Genomic DNA, 22,434 nt, shown 5'->3' with positions numbered 1-22,434 from the left:
GACCTGAGAGACAATTCCCCGTTGGACAAAATCCCCCCCAAAAGGCTATTTCCCACTAGACCCAAAATAAACCCCAGCAAATGATATCCCGTTGGACAAAATCCCATAAGGCGATAAGAGGAAAAGTAAGGAAAGTTGTACTGAAATTTTACTCCATTACGGGTAACTAGTCTAGATATAATACAGTGCTTTTAAAGTGTCTCTCCGTTATTTTGGGATGCAGTTCATGGGGTTCGGAGGTCAGAGGTTTTGGGTTCGGAGGTCAAGAGGTTTTGGGTTCGGAGGTCAGAGGTTTTGGGTTCGGAGGTCAGAGGTTTTGAGTTCGGAGGTCAGAGGTTTTGGGTTCGGAGGTCAAGAGGTTTTGGGTTCGGAGGTCAAGAGGTTTTGGGTTCGGAGGTAAAGAGGTTTTGGGTTCGGAGGTCAGAGATTTTCGGGTATGGGATTCGTGGGTTCCGGGTCTAGGATTCGTGGATTTCGGGCAGAGGATTCGTGGGTGGGGAGTTTGAAGCTTCAGATATCGTGTTCGTAAGTTCGGGGAGATTAATGGGGAAGTTGAATGGGGAGATGAGTGGGAAAAATGAATGGGGAGATGAGTGGGAATATGAGTGGGGAGGGGAGAGGAGGGGAGAGAGGGACGTGAGCTATCTACACTAGGGGGTGATGGATGAATACAAACATTCTCTGTTATTGGCAGTAAAACACCCAAGCCTCCCCGCTGACATTGACAACTGTGGTGGTTATTGTGGTAGCTAGGTCTGGTGGTGGTGGTGGTGGTGATTGTGGTAGTCAGGCCTGGTGGTGGTGATTGTGGTAGTCAGGCCTGGTGGTGGTGATTGTGGTAGTTAGATCTGGTGGTGGAAGTGATTGTGATAGCTAGGCCTGGTGGTGATGGTGGTGATTGTGGTAGTCAGATCCTGGTGATTGTGGTGAATAATCATATTCTTCTCGTGACTACAAACATAACTAAAGAAGATAATCCCAATCCCCTCAAGAGCTATAGAATTCACACCAAGGACAGGCAACGAACACCACGAACAACAACAACAACGGACACTACGGACAACAACAACACACGAAACACAACGTCATGCAACACCTCCCAAAAAAAAACACATTAACAGGTACATTCATAATAATCAAAGTGTTAATGCCTATCCTAACAAAGACAAGAGAGACAATTAGGACGTAATCACCATCCATCATTGTAATTAACATGAATAATGACCATCACAAGTGCTAATAACAGGAGTAATTAACCTTTAACTTCATCAACACTAATAAGGGAGTCAGTTAACCTGGAGGCAGGTAATTTATACCATCTTTACATTAGTCTTTATAAAGTGACACGTACTCTGGTTAAGGGAGTCAGATGTGGAGGTTAATAGCTGGTGGGAGAAGTGATTTTTTTGGGATACATACATACATACATACATACATACATACATACATACATACATACATACATATACATACATACATACCTGACGCTGCATGCATTACTACTACGCAACAAACAATTTATGAGAGGGAGGGAAAAAAAGAGGAAAAAAAAGAGTGAAAAAATCAATCCTACATTCCCCCCTCCACAGAAACTTTAATTAGGCTTAGCACTGTCATCAACACGTGTACAGAATTTAGACAGGCAATTATCTAGATCTTGGAAGTGAAAAAAAACCCCATCCAGATCCTGAAGTTATGGTGGATGGTGGTGACGTGGAGTGGGATATTAAGGTGAGAATAATGGAGTCCCCCCTACCCTACCCAACACTCACCCTGGCAAAGAAAACGCGTTCACAAATTGACCCCGAGAGAGAGAGAGAGAGAGAGAGAGAGAGAGAGAGAGAGAGAGAGAGAGAGAGAGAGAGGTGTGTGTGTTTGCGTGAGGCGATATCTAAAACTAAAAACACAAACAAGACCACCACAATATGGCATCACAACTACACCGAGACTCTACCACGACAAGACCACTAGATACGTTCTCTTATCAACATTTAAAGGTTTAAATTAATAAAAATAGCGTACGAATCAATGTGAATCTGTTCTTTAAGTACCCCACTGTGTGTCAAGAGTCCTGCACTACTCCAACCTTCCCCTGCGACTGACAGTTGGTGTTTTTTTGTTTTTATGTAAAATATTTCACGAAACAATTTCTCTTTTTCCATCAACAGTGAGGCGGCGATTTAGCTTGTCGGGCCGGCTGGAGTAAACATGTGTCCTTGGGGGCTGAGGAACTACTGGAGGAAGGTCTTACGTGTGTTTTAACTCTGTACTCAATGAATGCTTTATAATTTATACCATCTTAATTATCTCTCTCTCTCTCTCTCTCTCTCTCTCTCTCTCTCAAGCTTCACCCAGCCATATCCAACAGCTACACCCAAGCAGACCCCCAACAGCTATACCCAGACAGACCCCCAACAGCTACACCCAGGCAGACCCCTAACAGCTACACCAGGCAGACCCCCACCAGCTGCCACCCAAGCAGACCCCAACAGCTACACCTAAGTGAGACCCCCAACAGCTACACCCAGCAGACCCCCAACAGCTACACCCAAGTATTCCCCAACAGCTACACCCAGGCAGACCCCCAACAGCGCACCCAGGCAGACCCCCCAACAGCTACACACCCAGGCAGACCCCCAACAGCCACACCCAGACAAACCCCCAACAGCTACACCCAAGCAGACCCCAAACAGCTACACCGATTAAACCCTCAACAGTTACACTCCAGGCAGACCCCCAACAGCTACACCTGCTAAGAATTTCAACAGCTACACTCCAGACAACCCCAACAGTTACACCTCCAGACAAACCCCCCAAACACACATTCCAGGCAGACTCCCCAACAGCTACACTCCAGACAGGACTCCCCAACAGCTACATTCCAGACAGAATTTCACATACACTCAAGCAGACCCCTCAACAGCTACACCCAGGCAGGTTCCCCCAACACACACCCAGACAGACCCCAACAGCTGCTGACCTGAGACAGGACCCCCAACAGCTACACCTAAGCAGACCTCGTCAGCTACACCAGACAGACCCCCAACAGCTAAACCTGAGGCAGACCCCCAACAGCTACACCTAGACAAACCCCCCAACACAGCACCAGGCATTCCCCAACAGTTGCTACCCAGACAGACCCTCAAACAACTACACCCAGGCAGACCCCCTCAACAGCTGGCTAGCTCAGCAGAGACTTCAACAGCTACACTCAGTTCCCAACAGCGACACCCAGACAAAAACCCCAACAGCTACACCCAGACAGACCCCCAACAGCTACACCCAGGCAGACCCCCAACAGCTTCTTCCCAGACCGTAACAAAGCTTCCGGGAGACTAGTCTTGTCTTCCGCTTGTCGCTTCCTGGTGAGTCTTCAGTTATATAGCTCTTAAAATATGGGGAGATGTTTTTCCTTTTTCCTTTCTAGATCTGAGCACGGCCTCCTCCTCCTCCTCCTCCTCCTCCTCCTCCTCATACATCTTCAATTCTTCTTCTTTCTACTCCCTCTCTTCTTCTTCTTCTTCCTACATCTCTCTCTTATTCCTACTCCCTTTCCCTCTCTCTCTCTCTTTATCCTCCTCCTCCATCTCTTCTTCTCCCTACTCTATCTCTCTCTTTTTCTTCCTCCGACTCCTCCTCATCTCTGGACAGCTGGATAACGAGGTATGGAGAAAACATATTCTAACGCACCGGTGATAATAATAGAAACAGTGAAACATAAGGTAGATGGTGGTAGGAACATTTAAACGTATGGCAGATATAGGAAACATTGTCGCATGACAGATGGTGGTAGGAACATAAACGGGCGAGCGATGGTAGAATCATTTAACGCTAGATAGGTAGAACATTAAACGCAGACAGATGGGTGGTAGGAACATTTAAAACGTAAGGACAGATATGGTAGGATCATTTAAACGTATGACAGATGGTAGACTATTTAAACGTATGACAGATGGTAGAACATTTAAACGGCGACAGATGGTGGTAGGAACATTTAAACGTAAGCGGCAGATGGTGGTAGGAACATTTAAACGTATGGCAGATGGTGGTAGGAACATTTAAACGTATGGCAGATGGTGGTAGGAACATTTAAACGTATGGCAGATGGTGGTAGGAACATTTAAACGTATGGCAGATGGTGGTAGGAACATTTAAACGTATGGCAGATGGTGGTAGGAACATTTAAACGTATGGCAGATGGTGGTAGGAACATTTAAACGTATGGCAGATGGTGGTAGAAGACGAAACGAAGCGACAGATGGTAGGAACATTTAAACGTAAAACAGATGGTGTAGGAACATTTAAACGTATGACAGATGGTGGTAGAACATTTAAACGTAAGGCAGATGGTAAAGATATTATGAAACATTTGAACACATGGCAGAAGAGGGGGGGGGGGGGTCGGGTCATAAACATCTAATCACTCTCTATATATATGTCTAAATATTTCCACATCCTAAATACAATAAAATATTTCTCGTAGTGTCATACTCAAGCGTCGACACTCTTCAGTTTATTTCACCAGAATAGTATAAACTCCAAGTATTTTACCTCAAGATTAACCATCCTAATGTTACCTGGAGGATTAGGTTAGGTTAGGTTAGTGTTAGGTTAGTGTTTGGTTTGGTTAGTGTTTGGTTAGTGTTTGGTTAGTGTTTGGTTAGTGTTTGGTTAGGTTAGTGTTTGGTGCCGTAAGTTAGTTAGTGTTTGGTTAGGTTAGGTTAGTGCTGGTTAGTGCTTGGTTAGGTGCTAGTGGTTTGGGTTAGTGTTAGGTTAGTGTTTGGTTAGGTTAGTGTTAGGTTAGGTTAGGTTAGGTTAGGTTAGGTTAGTGTTTGGTTAGGTTAGTGTTAGGTTAGGTTAGTGTTTGGTTAGTGTTTGGTTAGGTTAGGTTAGTGTTTGGTTAGTGTTTGGTTAGGTTAGTGTTAGGTTAGGTTAGGTTAGGTTAGGTTAGGTTAGTGTTAGGTTAGGTTAGTGTTAGGTTAGGTTAGGTTAGTTCATCTTCAGGTGGATTAAGATGTGTCTAATCTCCAGGTGATCCGACACTCGTGCTTTCAAATTCAATATTCTAGATAGTTCCTCTTCGTTTCATAAGTACTTCCGTCTATCAACAGCAAAAAGTTCGTATAAGGATTCCAGTCCCAGATGAAACAGTCCCAGACCACTACTCTCCAAATTACATGGTATCCAGATCCCCAATGATTCCCGGAGACGAATATTTGAAGTAAAAATGATATCAAACAGTAGAGGGTGTATAGGCCTATTCCTTCAGTGCCGGGGGGGGAGTGGGGGGAGTAGGGGAGGGGGAGGTGGGAGGTAGGGGGAGGTTAGGGGAGGTGGAGGAGGGGGGGGAGTAGGTGTGAGGGGAGGGGAGGGAGGTGGAGGAGGGGGAAGTAGGTGAGGGGAGGTGAGGAGGTGGAGGAGGGGGAGAGGTAGGGGATGGAGAGGAGGGGGGTAGGAAGGAGGGGGAGGTAGGTAGGAGTAATGCAAAATCAATCTCTCACCATCTTTCTCTATTTCCCTTTCTTTCTCTCTCACACAGACGGTCGGGCAAAAAGGAAAGTTTCCCCACGAGCCAAGTTTCAAGGACCCACGAACCCTCCCAACAAGTGGTCTCGTCTCACTCTCTCCTCCTCACACTACTTATCGAGAGTACTGTCGCCTCCTCTTTTACTTCACCAGATGATCAATAATAGAAAGTAAAAGTTTGTCTCCTCCACACAATCTGATCCACCCAGGAGGAGTATGGATGTCTCCTCCACACACACATTCGACCATCTGATCCATCCAGAAGGAATGTGGTTTTTCGAGGGAAGATGAGAACACAGCAGGACTCAAACCGGTGGCGTGGGGATTAATCCAATTTCCCGTAGGAGTTAATAGGAGACGATCCTTATGATATACCACACCAGAGGGGAGGGCATCGGGACGCTGCTGGGGGCTGAGACGCTGCTGGGGGCTGAGACGCTGCTGGGGGCTGGACGCTGCTGGGGGCTGGGTGTGGATGAAGCATATCTGGTCCTGGGATAAAGTTACAAGTTATTTTTTGTTATTTGCTTCTTTATTGCCCCCCCCCCCCTCCTCTCCGGCTCGAGGTGAAGCGGTCAAGTGTTAACAGCGTCCAACAAGGAAGTGTGCGGAGTTGATACTTGCTTTCTAAGACTTGAATGATGAATGGCGGGGAGTACCTGAGGGATCGTCGGCCGTGTTAGCAAGTTACGAGCAGTGAAGGATGGATAAAGCTTCACAAGGAGGATTTCATGTACGTGTTTACCTGTTAATTGTAAAGCGTGGCAGGTCACTAATAAAGTCAAATGACAGGACCCGTCTGTAGGTGGAAGGATATTTGGTCATGGAGGGACGAGGTGATGGGGATGGCTGGAGACCTGTAGAAGGCAATTTAGGACATGCCAGTGTGTAGTAAGGGAGGTCGGCAGTCAGTCAGGTCACTCACAAGTAGTTTGGCCAGGCTCCAGGTGTACTCTCAGGTGTACTTATATTCACGGGACGGAGTTGTTGACACAGATTGTTGATAACGAGTTAAGGAAGATTTTTTTTTCGGGGATTAGCCCACCCGGGCACAGGTCACTGACCCACATCGGCCTGGGAGGCGTCCTAACTGGTAATTGGTATCACCGAACTGTGTCGCAGTGTGTGGGTCAACTGTCCTGGATGACCTCCCTACCCTTGCTGATAATGGTTCATGGTTCATGGGCCTGCCTGCCTGCCTGTCTGTCCCAATTCGTTTTCATTCCTTCAATCATATCCACTGACAGACTCCTCCTCCTCCTCCTCTCATTCATTCACTAAATCAGTTACTCTCTCTCTCTCTCTCTCTCTCTCTCTCTCTCTCTCTCTCTCTCTCTCTCTCTGTACCTCCAAACACACAGGAGAAACACAATCCCTTCCCCCAATTAAAGTATCAAGCAAACATTTATCTTCTCTCAACATTCACCTCTACCCTTCAAGACCCTCTCCCTTCCCTCCCTCTCCTCCCTCTCTCACCCTTCCTTCCCTCAAACAAACACACACACAAGAACATCAATCCACACCCCCAAATCAAAGTGACCTGCAAGAACGTGACCAAAACTTCTTCAACAAACACGAAGGGAAAACTCACTGTGTCTGGCCCAAGCGAAGACGTTGATTTGATAACGAAATTAGTGTACAAGTACTGGGGCAACGTAGGGGTGGGGGGTGGACCTGGTCATTTGGTCTCAGCTCATCCCGGTTGTTGAGGGAGGGAGGAGAGGGGGGGACGGGGTGAGGGGAGTGATGGGGGTGAAGGGAGGACATAGGGGCAAGGGTGAGGAGAGGTAAGAGGATGAAGCGGGGTGAGGTGGGGGGAGAGGGGAAAAGGGGAAGGGAAGTAGGGGATGACGGAAGGGAAGGAGAGGTCGAATGAGTGAAGGAATGGAGAAGGGAGAGGGGGAGCAGAATGAGAGGGAAGGAAGGGAAACAGAATGAGAAGGAAGGAGAGGAAACAAAATGAGAGGGAAAGAGGGAAAACAAAATGAGGGGAGAAGAAGGGAAAGAGGGATGAGAAGGGAAGGAGAGGAACGGGACAAAAAAAGACAAAGGAGAATGTAAGTAAAGAGATACAATGAGAAACGACAAGAATAAGAGGAGAAAGAAATAAAAAAAAGGTGTGTGCAGATTAGGGGAATGGGAGGAGGAAGGAGGGAGGGAAGGAGGGGGAAGGAGGGACAGAGGGAGGGAAAGGAGCATGCAAAGGGGTGAGACGTGAATAGAGAAAGGGGAAGAATAGAGGGATTAAGAGGAATCAAAAGGGATTAGAGGAGAGAAATAAGAGGTGGAGAGAGAGAGAGAGAGAGAGAGAGAGAGAAAAGAGAGAGAGAGAGAGAGAGAGAGAGAGAGAGAGAGAGAGAGAGAGAGAGAGAGAGAGAGAGAGAGAGAGAGAGAGAGAGAGAGAGAGAGAGAGAGCTAACGAGCAGTCAACGGGGATAAAGGGATAACAAGAGCCCCAGATTACAGGCTGACGAAACTAGTGATTAAGAGAATTCAAATGAGGGGGAGAGGACCGGCGATAACCAGAGACGAGGGTAGTTAAGGGTAGTTAGGGGGGGAGGGGAACGAGGTGATTAAGGGGGTTACGGGGAATAGTGTGTTAAGGGGTCGCCACACACTATAGGTTAGGGGTGGATGGTTAATGAGGGTAAAGTTAAGGGGGGAGAAGAATAAGACAATTAAAGGGTAGTTGAATGGTAGTTAAAGGGAAGCAAACGAGGTAATTAAGGGGTAGATTAAGAGACGTAGGTAAGGGGAAGGGAGAGAATATACACTAAAGGGGAGAGGAACGAGGAAAAAGGGAATATAGAACACAGGTAAATATGAAGAACAGGAACAAGAATAAATGAACAAATACAAAGAGAAGAAGCGGATGGAAGGAAAGGGGGAGAGGGAGGAAGAGGAGGAAGGAAAAAAACACTAGAACAAAGATTATAAACAAAGAAAGAGTGGGAGAGGGAGGGAGAAGGATGAAGTAGACGATATATGAAGAATAATAACAAAGAAAAGATAGGAGGAGGAGGAGGAGGAGGAGGAGAAAGGTAAAGAAGAACATAGAGGAAGAGGAGAAAGATGATGAATGGAAGAAGAGGAGGAGGAAGCGGAGGAGGAAGAGGAGGAGGAGGAAGAGGAAGATATAGATAAGGCACTTTAAGGCAGTACTGAGCAGGTCTGAGCTTGAGGCCGAGTGTGAAATATTTCAAGATGTGGGTAAAGCGAGGCCGGCTGGGTGATGTCTTAAGCTGACGGGAGGTGTGGTGGAGGGCTGACGGGAGGTGTGGTGGAGGCCGACGGAGGTGTGGTGGGAGGCTGACGGGAGGTGTAGGTGGAGGGCTGGACGGGAGGTGTGGTGGAGGGCTGGATGGTGTGTGGTGGAGGGCTGACTGGGAGGTGTGGTGGGAGGGCTGACGGGAGGTGGAGGGCTGACGGGAGGTGGTGGAGGACTGACGGGAGGTGTGTGGTGGAGGGCGACGGGAGATGTGGTGGAGGGCTGACGGGAGGTGGTGGAGGCTGACGGGAGGTGTGGTGGAGGGCTGACGGGAGGTGTGGTGGAGGGCTGACGGAGGTGTGGTGGAGGGCTGGATGGGAGGTGTGGTGGAGGGCTGACGGTGGTGTCAACCCGAATATTCCTCGAATGTCTACTGGGAAGCTTTCTCTCTCAGTAGACGAGAGAGAGAGAGAGAGAGAGAGGGAGAGAGAGAGAGAGAGAGAGAGAGTACATGGGGAACTAGTGGTAAAATATAAGATGGACTCCTCAGATGGTGAGGTCGCAGGGACAGGGAGAGACAAGGCTAATGAGTGAGAAGGGCATGAAATAAAGAAAAGTGCAAGGGGGACACTCGAGAGTGGAGAAGAAGGGAAATGGTGAATAGACAGAGATTGGAAGGCAAGAGGGAAAAAGATAGAGAGAGATAGAGAGAGAGAGAGAGAGAGAGAGAAAGAGGAGAGAGAGAGAGAGAGAGAGAGAGAGAGAGAGAGAGAGGGAGAGAGAGAGAGAGAGAGCAGGAGACAGAGGAGAAAAAGAAGAATGAATGAGGAAGAGAAGGTAGGTAGGTAGGAAAGGTCCTAACCTGGCATGTAGGAATATGAACTCTCTCTCTCTCTCTCTCTCTCTCTCTCTCACACACACACACACACACACACACACACACACACACACACACACAAAGAGCAACTAGAACATAAAAACAAAAAAACAAAAAAATCATGTCCAAAACTATAGTATCAAGACGATTTAGCGAGATTAAAATACTTAGAAAAACACACAATAAAATTCATCGGATATCGTGCCTTTAGTCTGGTCAAGGCGTCACCGTCTTGTGTAAAACAGAACACCAAGTGAATCTAAATCCCCATGATCTACAACAACAACAACTACAACAACAACTACTACAACAACAACTACTACTACTACTACTACTACTACTACAACTACAACAACTTTGTTTTATTTTTTAATTGGCGTCCAGCTTCCAATAGTCACACCTTCGCCGCCATTTTATTACCTTAATATTAAATATCCTAATACATAAGTAGCTATCCTAGCTGTGTTGAGCCGCAGATCTAAGCGGCATTCAGTGATTGTTGCCTCATAGTCAATATCTGCAGCTGTTGTCGGCTTTGGGGCCGATGCTCTCGTTCCCCTGAGGCAGAGCAAAACCGACCTAAGGAAAGAGGAGGACAGTCGACATCTCATCCAGGCTGTAACATAACTTCTGGGCTGCTGCTTCTGTTCGGATTTCACCTCCGCGAGTCTGGCATAGAAGCATCTTGCACTTGGTCCCATCCCACCAGAGGTTGTGAACACTAGAGGAGTGAAGCTGCCTTGATCAACGTTCTGAATTCTCTCCCCGTATGCCCTTATCTTGTCGTTCTCGTTCCTCCTGTGTGCAGCATCGATAGCTAAGTTACATTGACATGCGGCCATGGGATAAAAAATCCTGATGTCGAAGAAGGCTCTCTGTCCCAGCGTCCAGAATCCTCGAGCACTGACGTCAACACGGGCTTCGTTGGATGTGTTTGAAGTCCTATGTTGGAAATTCTCACCGTCCAATGGAAGGAGGGTCGGTTCTACCCTGACATCACGGCAGATTTCCTTCAACATATTTGCTGTGAGATCCCTTACTTCGTCATGCCTCATGCATATGAAGCCCCCTTTCTTGCACACCATGGCGGTGATCGACGTCGTAGGAAGAGCCACACACGCATTGGGAGGGCAAACCTACCACTGGCCTACCGTACCTTAGAGCATACAACTACTACTACAACAATAACAATAACTACAACAACAACTCAACAAGAATGACGATCTTTTATGAAATCCCCCCAATAAAAAAATAAGTTGTTTGTTATATAATACGGAAATTAAAGTCATTGGTGAAATTATTATTATTCCTATGACTACCCATGAATACTATCTCAGATCTCGTAGAAGGAAGAAGGCAGGAAGAAGGAAGGAAGGAAGGAAGGGTTAGTAGAGGAAGGAAGGGTTAGTGGAGGAATGAAGAGCTAGTGGAGGAAGGAAGGGAAGAAGATAGGAAGGAAATAAAGTAGGAAGGAATGAAATAAATAAGGAAGGAAATAAAGAAGAAAGGAATGAAATAAATAAGGAAGGAAATAAAGAAGAAAGGAATGAAAAATAATAAGGAAGGAAATAAAGAAGGAATGAAGGAAATAAAAAGGAAGGAAAGAAGTAAAGAAGGAAGGAAGGAAATACAGAAGGAAGGAAGGAAAGAAATAAAAAAGGAAGAAAATAAAAAAAGAAGGAAGGAAGAAGGAAGGAAATATAGAAGGAAGGAAATAATGAAGGAAGGAAGGAAGGATATATAGACTGAAGGAAATAAAGAATGAAGGAAGGAAATATAGAAGGAAGGAAATAAAAAAGGAAGGAAATCAAAAAAGAAGGAAGGAAGGACGGAAATAAAAAAAGAAGGAAGAAAGGAAATACAAAAGGAAGGAAGGAAGGAAGGAAGGAAGTTAGCAAATGGTACCTTAACCCCCTCCATGGACGGGGAACCTCCACATCATCACAGCCAGCCAGTGAACACACAGGAATTAACAGTGAAGCTAACAATTCAATGGCAAGCCTGCTGGTGGATGGGTAACACCGTCTCCTGGGGGTAAAAGTTTTGTTCCACGTGGCATAAACCAGCCAGCCACTCATCCAATTATATAGAAACACAGTCAGCCAGCCAGCCAAGTCATCCAATTATATAGAAACACAGACAGCCAGCCAGCCAAGTCATCCAATTATATAGAAACACAGTCAGCCAGCCAAGTCATCCAATTATATAGAAACACAGTCAACCAACCAGCCAAGTCATCAATTATATAGAAAACACAGTCAGACAGCCAGCCAAGTCATCCAATTATATAGAAACACAGACAGACAGCCAGCCAAGTCATCCAATTATATAGAAACACAGTCAACCAGCCAGCCAAGTCATCCAATTATATAGAAACACAGACAGTCAGCCAGCCAAGTCATCCAATTATATAGAAACACAGACAGACAGCCAGCCAAGTCATCCAATTATATAGAAACACAGACAGACAGCCAGCCAAGTCATCCAATTATATAGAAACACAGTCAACCAGCCAGTCCTCCAGTTAGACAAGCAGATATAGACGCACAAACTGAGAGACTGGCACAGTTGACACAGTTACCAGATGGAACACAAGGTAGAAGACAGACACATTAACAGTCAACCAGTCAAACAAGGAGGCAGAGAAACAAACAAACAAACAAAGACATTTACTCAATCAACTAATCAACAAACCATATACAGACAGACAGACAGAGACAAAGACATACACACAGCTAGTCTGTCAATCAGCTATTACAGTAGACATATATAGACAGACAGACCTAATGAGTCTCATAAAGATAAATGGCTAAATAGACAGACAATCGGTAAGTCAATCAGATAATACAGGAAACAGACAGGCAGAGAGAGGAGTGGTAAGAGGCCGAGGGAACGTGGGTGGGTGGGTGGGTGGGTGGGTGGGTGGGGAGGGTCAGCTGGGCCACTTGTTAAGGTAGGTCTCATCCCAGGCCATCGACCAGACTCACTGTTGACACTTCCAAGAGGCCGCCGCGCCCCTGCGTTTCCTCAGATTCCAAAATTAGGGAGAATTCCGGAGGGAGTCGACTGGCTTGGTAGAAGACTGGATGATTGGTTGACTGGCCTTGAGTTTTGATGAAGAAAGATTAGAGGAAATGTTTAAATACTGTACTGGTATGAAGGTTAATATGATTACACGTATAGTGACCGGCTAATCGACTGGAACAGGTGACTGAGTGGGGAACGACTGGAAAATGCAGGAGTTGTTGGACTGTGCTAAACTGGAGAGTGTGACAGAAAGACTGGTTGACTGGGTGGCGAGAGGCCTGAAGAGCCCAATTACTGTTGGACTGGAAAACTGAAGCGGTGGCAGGAGGACTGGAAAACTGGAACGGGTAGCAGAGAGGCTGGCTGGCTGACTGGGTGGTGAGCGCCTGGAAAGCCCAATAACTGTTGGACTGGAAAACTGGAACGGGTGGCAGAAAGACTGGTGGGTCAGGCGGCCGGGGACGACGGCTGGAACTGGAGGGATGAATGTCGGTGTCCACTGGCGACTTTACAATTACTTTCTGCAATTGAGTGCCATCGTTCCGTCACTGTCTAAAAAAAGAAATTCATTTTCCAGGGAAATTACACTCACCAAGTTCATCCCAGTGACAGCCGAGCACTTCACAAATTATTCTGGAACATTTAAAACTATAGAGTCAAATTAAAAAAACAAAATCCATACCTTGACCCGTCTGGAAAAATTGGTGGTGGCACTTTTTGGAAATTCGTTTCTTACGCCGGGAAATTCTTTTACCATGTCTGGGAATTGGTAGCATTGTTGCGCTTATTATGTCACTTGCTGAAATTCCTCAAGAATGTTTGGAAACGTTTCTTGCATATCTCGACCCTCGTCATAAATTCTTGGGGTAAAACATGGATTTCCTTGTTCTCGGGAGAGTGTCATGGAAATTACGTACCACGTATTTACGGACCGACCACCTACACGAACACGTACATTAAGAAGAAACAAGGACGTCTTACTAATACAAGAACTGGAGTTATACATTCACTTTGACATACAGACATACACTCAGCCAGAGGTATGTATTCATGCAGTCCATTCACTTACACACACACACACACACACAAACATACACTCACTCAGAGGCATACAGTCATACAGTACATTCACATAGACATATTTTCATACAGACATACACTCACTCAAGAGGCATACAAACATACAATACATTAACTTCAACATACAGGCATACACTCACTCAAGAGGCATACATTCATACAATATATTAACTTCAACATACAGACATACACTCACTCAAGAGGCATACAAACATACAATACATTAACTTCAACATACAGACATACACTCACTCAAGAGGCATACAAACATACAATACATTAACTTCAACATACAGGCATACACTCACTCAAGAGGCATACATTCATACAATACATTAACTTCAACATACAGACATACACTCACTCAAGAGGCATACAAACATACAATACATTAACTTCAACATACAGACATACACTCACTCAAGAGGCATACAAACATACAATACATTAACTTCAACATACAGACATACACTCACTCAAGAGGCATACAAACATACAATACATTAACTTCAACATACAGACATACACTCACTCAAGAGGCATACATTCATACAATACATTAACTTCAACATACAGGCATACACTCACTCAAGAGGCATACATTCATACAATACATTAACTTCAACATACAGGCATACACTCACTCAAGAGGCATACAAACATACACCTACAACTATTTAACCTGTATTAGTAACTTAGTAGACGAGACACCCCGCCCTTCCTGACCTCACTGCTAGTGTCATCATCGAGTGGGGTTCTTTTTCAGGTTGGTGCTTTTAAGGCGAAAATCTTGGTTCCTCTCGTGTTAAAATCTTGTTGACTGACTGATCGGTTGACTAATTGACTGAATGTATGACTGATTGAATGTATGACCGACTGATTGATTGAATGTATGACTGATTCATTGACTAACTGACTGACTGACTGATTGATTGACTGTATGACTGATTGACTGACTGTATCACTGACTAATTGACTGACTGTATAGGACTGGTTAATTGACTAACTGTATGACTGATTGATTGATTGACTGTATGACTGACTAATTGACTGACTGTATGATTTACATTGATTGATTGACTGATTATATGACTGGTTGACTGACTGAATGACTGATTGAGAAACTGACTGACTTAGTGATTGCTTGAGTGACTGTATGACTGACTGACTGACTGTTTGACTGTATCTTGCCTACTAATAAGTACAATAATGAAAACGGGCGTAGTTTCAGGGGTCACTATAATATAACAAGACAACAGAACGCTTACATTATTATCACCCACTTAACCAAACTAAAAAATATTACCATTTCCGTATAACAAAATATATAATTAACCTATTTTTATAAGTTAATTTCAAACGATATAGTTAATTCCGGATTTAACCAAGTATATCTAATCTTTAATCAAATTTATACTTAACTTCCATTCAGTTATTTAGAGACAAATTTACTTTATTTTTCATAGTCAAATAAAACAAATTAAACCTTCACAATTAACTTAAGAATAAATTAATAATCATTATTTTACGACGGAAATTAACACTGATAAAAGCGTCACGATCCCCTGCACACACCAACAAAAATATAGTACAATATATAAAAAAAAAAATAAGATCTCTCTCTCACTTTATAAACTTACCATATTAACATTTCTTTACCAAGATTAATATGAGACACAAGATAAAAATGAATATTTGTGGCAGAAAGAGTGACCATTCAATAGAGAGAGAGAGAGAGAGAGAGAGAGAGAGAGAGAGAGAGAGAGAGAGAGAGAGAGAGAGAGAGAGAGAGAGAGAGACCTCCCTCCTCAACACCCACTGATAAACTGGCACAAATTAAAACAAAAAGGGGACTCTCTTTAACTCCTGCCAATACCTAACGTCATCTCACCTATTGGGCGAATCTCGGGGTTTTCACATTCGCCCGGAGACAAGAGTGGAGGCGACGGCTTCCCAGAAGACAAGGTCCTTCATTGATTATGCATGAGCGCTTCTTGGCATCATCCAGCAGGTCTCACGAGGGGGCAGGTGGGGGAGGGGGAGGGGGGGGAGGGGGGAGGTGGAGGGGAAAGAAGGGTAGGAGGTGGTGCTGAGGAAGCCAGACCTAACCTGACCTCTTAGCGTGTTTACATTATCTTGATGTTGTTTTATCTCACCTGTCGTGGCTATTACAACACACACCTATCGAGGGTAATGTGTCACGAATGTCTCAACCATACCTATTTGTTTATCTGGTATTGTCTGATCGGTATCTCACCACACCTGTCCTCCACACCTGTTTATTTACAAGCGTGTATATTACCACACCTGTCAGCTAATGTCTCTACTTCCTCTCTCACTCGTTCCTATCTTACCACACCTGTCCTCCACACCTGTATACCCCCCTCCACCTGTCCGCTAATGAGCCATATTTTCACAATGTTTACCTTGCGTTTTAGAAGCTCAGACCAGCATGATAATACCTGCTATTTTAAGTATTGATAAAATAACAGTAATAACAATACTACTACTACTAATAATAATAAAAATAACAATAATAATAATAATAAATATAACAATAATAACAAGCACCGCATACACATGTCACTGGATATTAAATTACAATATATAATGGAGAATTAAAATCGATTAAAATTGTAAAACTGTGAAAAAATGTCGTGATCGCGTCGTTAACTAAATAGGGATTTTGGTGTGAGTTTAATCCAACCCAATCAGCGTCTTATCTGACATAACGGATGGATGTTGTTCGTGCGTGAGGGAGGATTATTTTTCAAGTCTCACCGTCACCAACACACACCTGAGCCGTGAGGACCATTATCTTCCGATGGTGTCTCTTGTTCCTCTCATTCTCTGTCTTTCCTCTCGTTCTAATTCTCGTTTTTTTTTCCTCCTTCTCTTTTCACTATTTTGTTTAAGTCGAGTCTAAATGAGGGTCTTCGTTTGACACTTTTGTTAATTTAAGGTTTTTAGGTCTTGCTTTTTAAGGGATTTTCTGAATTGTTGATTTAAGGTCTTGGATTTTTTTTAGGGATTTTCTGACTTTTGTAAAAATAAGGTCTTGTTTTATTTATTTATTTTTTTCTAACTTTGGTTAAATTTAGATACTTGGGCTGTGTGTGTGTGTGTGTGTGTGTGTGTGTGACTCTTTCTGACACTTGTAATTTAGCATCAGGTTAATTAAAGTAAGGTGATATGACACATCTGTTTATCCGATGCTTAAGTTAAAATGTTTCCCTGACAGTTGTTAATTTCAACCTCTTTATTTGGAATTGTTTTTCCTCGTTCTTTTTTTTCCTTGCGAACGTGACTTTCCTCCCGTCTTGTGATACTTTATCTCCGCCTGTGTGTGGGGAGGGGGAGAGGGGAATGGGAGAGTAAGGGTGAGGGGATGGGAGAGGAGGGGATGGGAGAGAAAGGGGGAGGTTGACCAATTTTTGTTGTTAGCGTGGCGTAGCTGCACCTGCGTCGTATATATTTCACCCTAACAGTGACATCGTTCTTCTTGCTGTACCCTTTCCCTGGGCGAGTCTCACACCACCTCAGGTTAAGTGGGCCATATTTTGCTGCTACTCCTCTATCTCTCTCTCTCTCTCTCTCTCTCTCTCTCTCTCTCTCTCTCTCTCTTCTTCCTCCTCTATTGGGTGGTGCTGTGAGGTACCGACACTGCTAGCTCCCACGCCCCCCCCTCCCCTACTTCCTCTCCCCCGCCGCCTAATCACAACATTAAACTGCTCCATTAACATCCCCCCCTTGTTAGATTTCAGAGATATTTAGTTCAGTTTTAGCATCACTCGGGTCTAGGGAGGGAGGGGGGGGGGGTATTAAAAACAACAACAGCAGCAATAACAACAACAACACGTAAAACGGATGCGGACAACTTGCACTGTGTATTAAGCTCACAACACATGAATTAAAATGCATCTCTTGTATGTCGTGACCTCACACCACGGCACAATCCCAACAATAAGATAGGATACCAGTAACTGTCATGTGTCCTTTGCTCACACTATAGAAACAATCCAAAAGAAAACCAGTAACTATTGTGTGTGTGTCGAAAGCTCAGCTCACAAAGAAGACCCAACACTTAACGGGTGACGCCAGTAGCTGTGGTATGTCGTAAACACACACCACACTAACACTGAAGAAAAACACCAGTAGCTGTGGGGTGTGGTCAGCTCACATCACGATTGTCTTTAAAAATTCACACAAATGTTTCAGCAGCTGTTGCCTATTACCGAGATCTGGTGTCTGGGGGTGAGGGTGGGGGGTGAGGGGGGTGAGGGGGGGTGGAGGTGAGGGTGGGGGTGAGGGTGAGGGGGTGAGAGGGAGGGTGAGGTGGGGGAGGTGAGGGAGGGTGAGGGAGGGTGAGGTGGGGTGGGGTGAGGTGGGGTAGGGGTGAGGTGGGGGAGGGTGTGTGAGGAGGGGGTGACTGTGTGAGGAGGGGGAGTGACTGTGTGAGGGATGAACTGTTCTTAGTTGCTGTCGATGATGTGATGTGGCTCTGTCTGTAAGTTCGTCATGCTTATGTAGATCAGGCCATAATGTTTATCTGTTCGTCTGTTTGTCACGCTTTTATGTCTGTCATGTCTGATGATTTGTCATACATGTCTACAGGTCTGTTATTGTCATGTATGTCTGTCTATCACGTTTATCAGTCTCCCTCATAGTTCTTCTCTCTATAGCTTCATATTCTTAATTGCTATTCACACTCTCCTCTATGCCTCTGATTCTTCCTCTTCTTCCCCAAGTCGCGTTTCCTCTCTCTCCTCCCTCACTTCCCCCTACGGTTCTCTTAGTATTTTTTCCTTCGCTCTACTTTCCCTATTCTCTCTCTCTCTCTCTCTCTCTGTCTCTCTCTCTCTCTCTCTCTCTCTCCCTTTATCCACCAAACTCCCACACAAAAACAAAACACTTATGTGGAAACCAAAATACATATCAAACCGCTTACCCAATGAAAGGCACACACACACACACACACACACACACACACACACACACACACACACACACGATTAAAATATACATGTTTCCAAATTTATCTGTAAATTTTGATTTTTATGTAATATAGGTGACAGGGTACATGTGAGGGTACCTGTGTGTGTGGGGAGTAGGTTAGATGGGTGGGTGTGGTAGGTTAGATGGGTGGGTGTGGCTGGGTGTGTGTGGGTGTGGTAGGTTGGCTGGGTGTGTGTGGCTGGGTGTGTGGGTGTGTGTGTGGGAGGGGGGGTGTGTGGTTGTATCAACAATTATCACTGCCACCCGCAAAATCTGGTCCACGCGTGACATGTTTGTAAAATTCCTTGACCAGCCAGTGTGGGGTGCAAATTGCTTCTATTCAGCTCAAAGTGCTAATTTGACGCCGTTCTGTTCTCATTGGAAGGGATTCGCGATATATATATATATATATATATATATATATATATATATATATATATATATATATATATATATATATATATATATATATATATATATATAAACACCCACAACGTATCCTTGAACTTAAGTCCTTTCTTTTCCCTTCAAGTTAATGGATAATTAAGACCACAGGGAGATATTAAGTGAACCTCTAAAAGGAGGGAAAAACACCTCAGGTGCTTCCCTAGATGAGTGACACTTAAGGTAGAGTGGGCGATTTCCCTCGGAGAATTACCCTCGTCTCCACCCTTCTCTCTCTCTCTTTCTTTCTCTCTTTTCCAGCATGTTACTGCCCTGGGGATGATATCATGCAGGAGAGGAGTGACGGGGTGTTATCGTCTCATCTTGGGTCGAGTCATCTCCCGTATTAACATAATTATTTGAAGTTAGAATCTCTAGTGCTATCAGACCAGTTATTACCACCGTGCGTGATAAGAAGTTAATGTAAAACTTGTAAGGCAGTAAGACAGAAAGGTTTGTAGTCTCTGTCAGAGTTACATGAGACCGTGCGTGAGACCACAACACACACCGGGTCCAGATAAACATTCCCCGTAAATGAAATCATGATGATTCACCTAAATATCTGCAATATATATATATATATATACATATATAAAAAATTACACCAAATAATAACAGCCATGCACCGAGACACCGCCTTAGCCAACTACGTTCACACATTATCATAAACAATTTAGGTGGAAAATATTTTGAAAAAGATTTAATACTTCAGGTTGTGTCACCAGTGTTATAAGACTGTTAGGTGGGCGCCTTTGTCTTTACTCACCAACATTATTCACCGAACCAACTTAAGAGAATCTTGACCCTGAAGGAACAAGTCACAGTTTGTCTTGTATACAATTTATGTTTCTTTGTTGATCCAAACTTATGCCGAGAGAGATTTACGTCATACAGAGACTTGTGTTTAAGATAAATAAACTTGGCACTGCAGCTCAATAAAGTTCCCGGCCGCGTCAAAGCAACGAGAAAAATTTTGATAATCGAACCTGTCTGACATCTTGTAAAATGGACAAAGCCTTCACCTCCTGCCCCAAACTACCACCAGTTGAGTCCCGCGGCCGGTCACCGGGGGGGGGGGGTTTGTTCCAGTCGACTCAGTTGAATATTGTATTTATGACAGGCGATAGTGTACAGTAGTGGACACACTGTCTATTATGTACACGGCCCCTGAAGCCAACATGACTCACTCCCTGACGAACACACAATTAGCACAAGTTAATATCATAATCTTGAATTCTTGATAACGGCACAATACATCACCGAGACTCTAAAATATCAACAAATCAAGTATGAAGGTCGACAATATTACTCTTTGTAATCACTGAGTTACTGGTGACCGGCCTCTGAGTCAGTGATCAGTCGGTGACTCTGGGCAAACAGGAGGAGGTTAATCAATGCTTCTTGCCTCTGACTCACTGGCTTTTAGCTGTGTCACTCGTCGATTACCTTGTGGCAGGTTCACTCTAGACGTCACTGACCAGATAAGACACTCACCTCCGGAAATATTCCCACACCATTAGCAGTGAGTCATTATCACGTCGATCGTGGCACTGTGACGAGACCATATACGATACTCTGCCTCCCTCCCTCATTGCCGGGCCACCCACTGCCAGGTTTGTGTACCACCGAGTCCCGGGGCACCTCACCCCACCCCTCGCTGTTCGTTCTGGAACCAAGTTTCCCGCGAAGTACCTTATCAACCATTAGAGCAACTCGGGTCAACTATAACAGCCTGGTTGATCAGGAATCTTTTGAGGAAACTTAAATTTTCCCCTGAAGACCTTCAATGGTGTCCCTGGGAGGTTGAATTGATTTGCTGGTAACGTGTCCAAAAATCCAGGACTTCGGATGTTAGCATTATATTCATTCATTATACTCAGCACGCACCTGTTTCTCAGTGAAGTACCTCAGCGTTAACACTATTACACACTATACTCACTAACTGTACTTACGACACCCCCATTACTGAGTCAAGTGCCGAGGGTGTTGCCACAGTGATGTCTGGCTGTACTGACAATAGGTGGCAGCGAGCTGTGTTTGTACCAGGAAACACACACACACACACACACACACACACACACACACACACACACACACACACACACACACACACACACCTGGCTAACTACTTCACTCACAACTTTGCCTCCCTCAACAAGTGTCTCCTGCCAAGATTGAACATGACTTCAACCCTATCCTGGCACCCTGACCTACCTCACTAAACTCACCAGGCTACCTCACCAAGCAACTCTCCAGACTACCCTCACCAAGCAACTCACCAGGCTACTCCACCAAGCAACTCACCAGGCTACACCAAGCAACTCACCAGACTACCTCACCAAGCAACTCACCAGACTACCTCACCAAGCAACTCCAGACTACCTCACCAAGCAACCTCCAGACTACCTCACCAAGCAACCAGACTCCCACCAAGCAACTCACCAGCACTCACCAAGCAACTCACCAGACTACTCCCACCAAGCAACTCACCAGACTACCTCACCAAGCAACTCTCACCACTACCTCACCAAGCAACTCTCCAGACTACCTCACCAAGCAACTCTCCAGACTACCTCACCAAGCAACTCACCAGACTACCTCACCAAGCAACTCACCAGGCTACCTCACCAAGCAACTCTCCAGACTACCTCACCAAGCAACTCTCCCGACACCTTCACCAAGCAACTCTCCCGACACCTTCACCAAGCAACTCTCCCGACACCTTCACCAAGCAACTCTCCCGACGCCTTCACCAAGCAACTCTCCCGACGCCTTCACCAAGCAACTCTCCCGACACCTTCACCAAGCAACTCTCCCGACACCTTCACCAAGCAACTCTCCAGGCACTTTCACCAAGCCGGCCCTGCCTATTGTCTTCCTCGTTAAGCAACTCAAGTCTCGCAATCACCGACTTACGGCGTCATCCTTCACGTTTACGAATCTGTGACGGCACCCAGCAGGCATTAACCTCCCTCCCTCCCTCTTCCTTTCACCCTCCTTCTCTGACTTCTTCACTCACCCTTCCTCCCTCTTTCACCCTCCCTCCATCCCTCAGTCCTTCACCCTCCTTCTCTGATTTCTTCATTCTCCCTTCCTCCCTCTTTCACCCTCCCTTCTTGCTTCACCCTCCACTTATTCTCTCCCATCAATCCTTTGTCTCTCTTTCCTACCCTTCTTCCCCTTTCCTTCTTTCCCCTATCTTTCCTTTAACTTCCTCTCTTCCACCCTCAGTTTCTGCTTCCTTCTTCATTTTGTCTCTGTCCACCTCCCACCACCA

At 45.1% G+C, this 22,434-nt stretch overlaps 1 protein-coding gene across 1 annotated transcript; it reads left to right on the top strand.

Moving 5' to 3' along the window:
* Positions 1-217: 217 nt before the first annotated feature.
* LOC121863140 (putative uncharacterized protein DDB_G0290521) lies at positions 218-22,104 on the top strand. Its single transcript, XM_042361630.1, has 2 exons — positions 218-284; positions 21,389-22,104. Exons 1-2 carry the CDS (start codon positions 218-220, stop codon positions 22,102-22,104), a joined length of 783 nt encoding a protein of 260 aa, XP_042217564.1.
* The last annotated feature ends 330 nt before the right edge of the window (positions 22,105-22,434 follow it).

This window comes from Homarus americanus, unplaced genomic scaffold, assembly GCF_018991925.1.
Source record: "Homarus americanus isolate GMGI-L3 unplaced genomic scaffold, GMGI_Hamer_2.0 scaffold26327, whole genome shotgun sequence".
In the NCBI taxonomy this organism is placed as follows: Eukaryota; Metazoa; Arthropoda; class Malacostraca; order Decapoda; family Nephropidae; genus Homarus; species Homarus americanus.
Note: the sequence above shows the minus strand (reverse complement) of the source record. Positions and strands in the feature narration are given on the sequence as shown.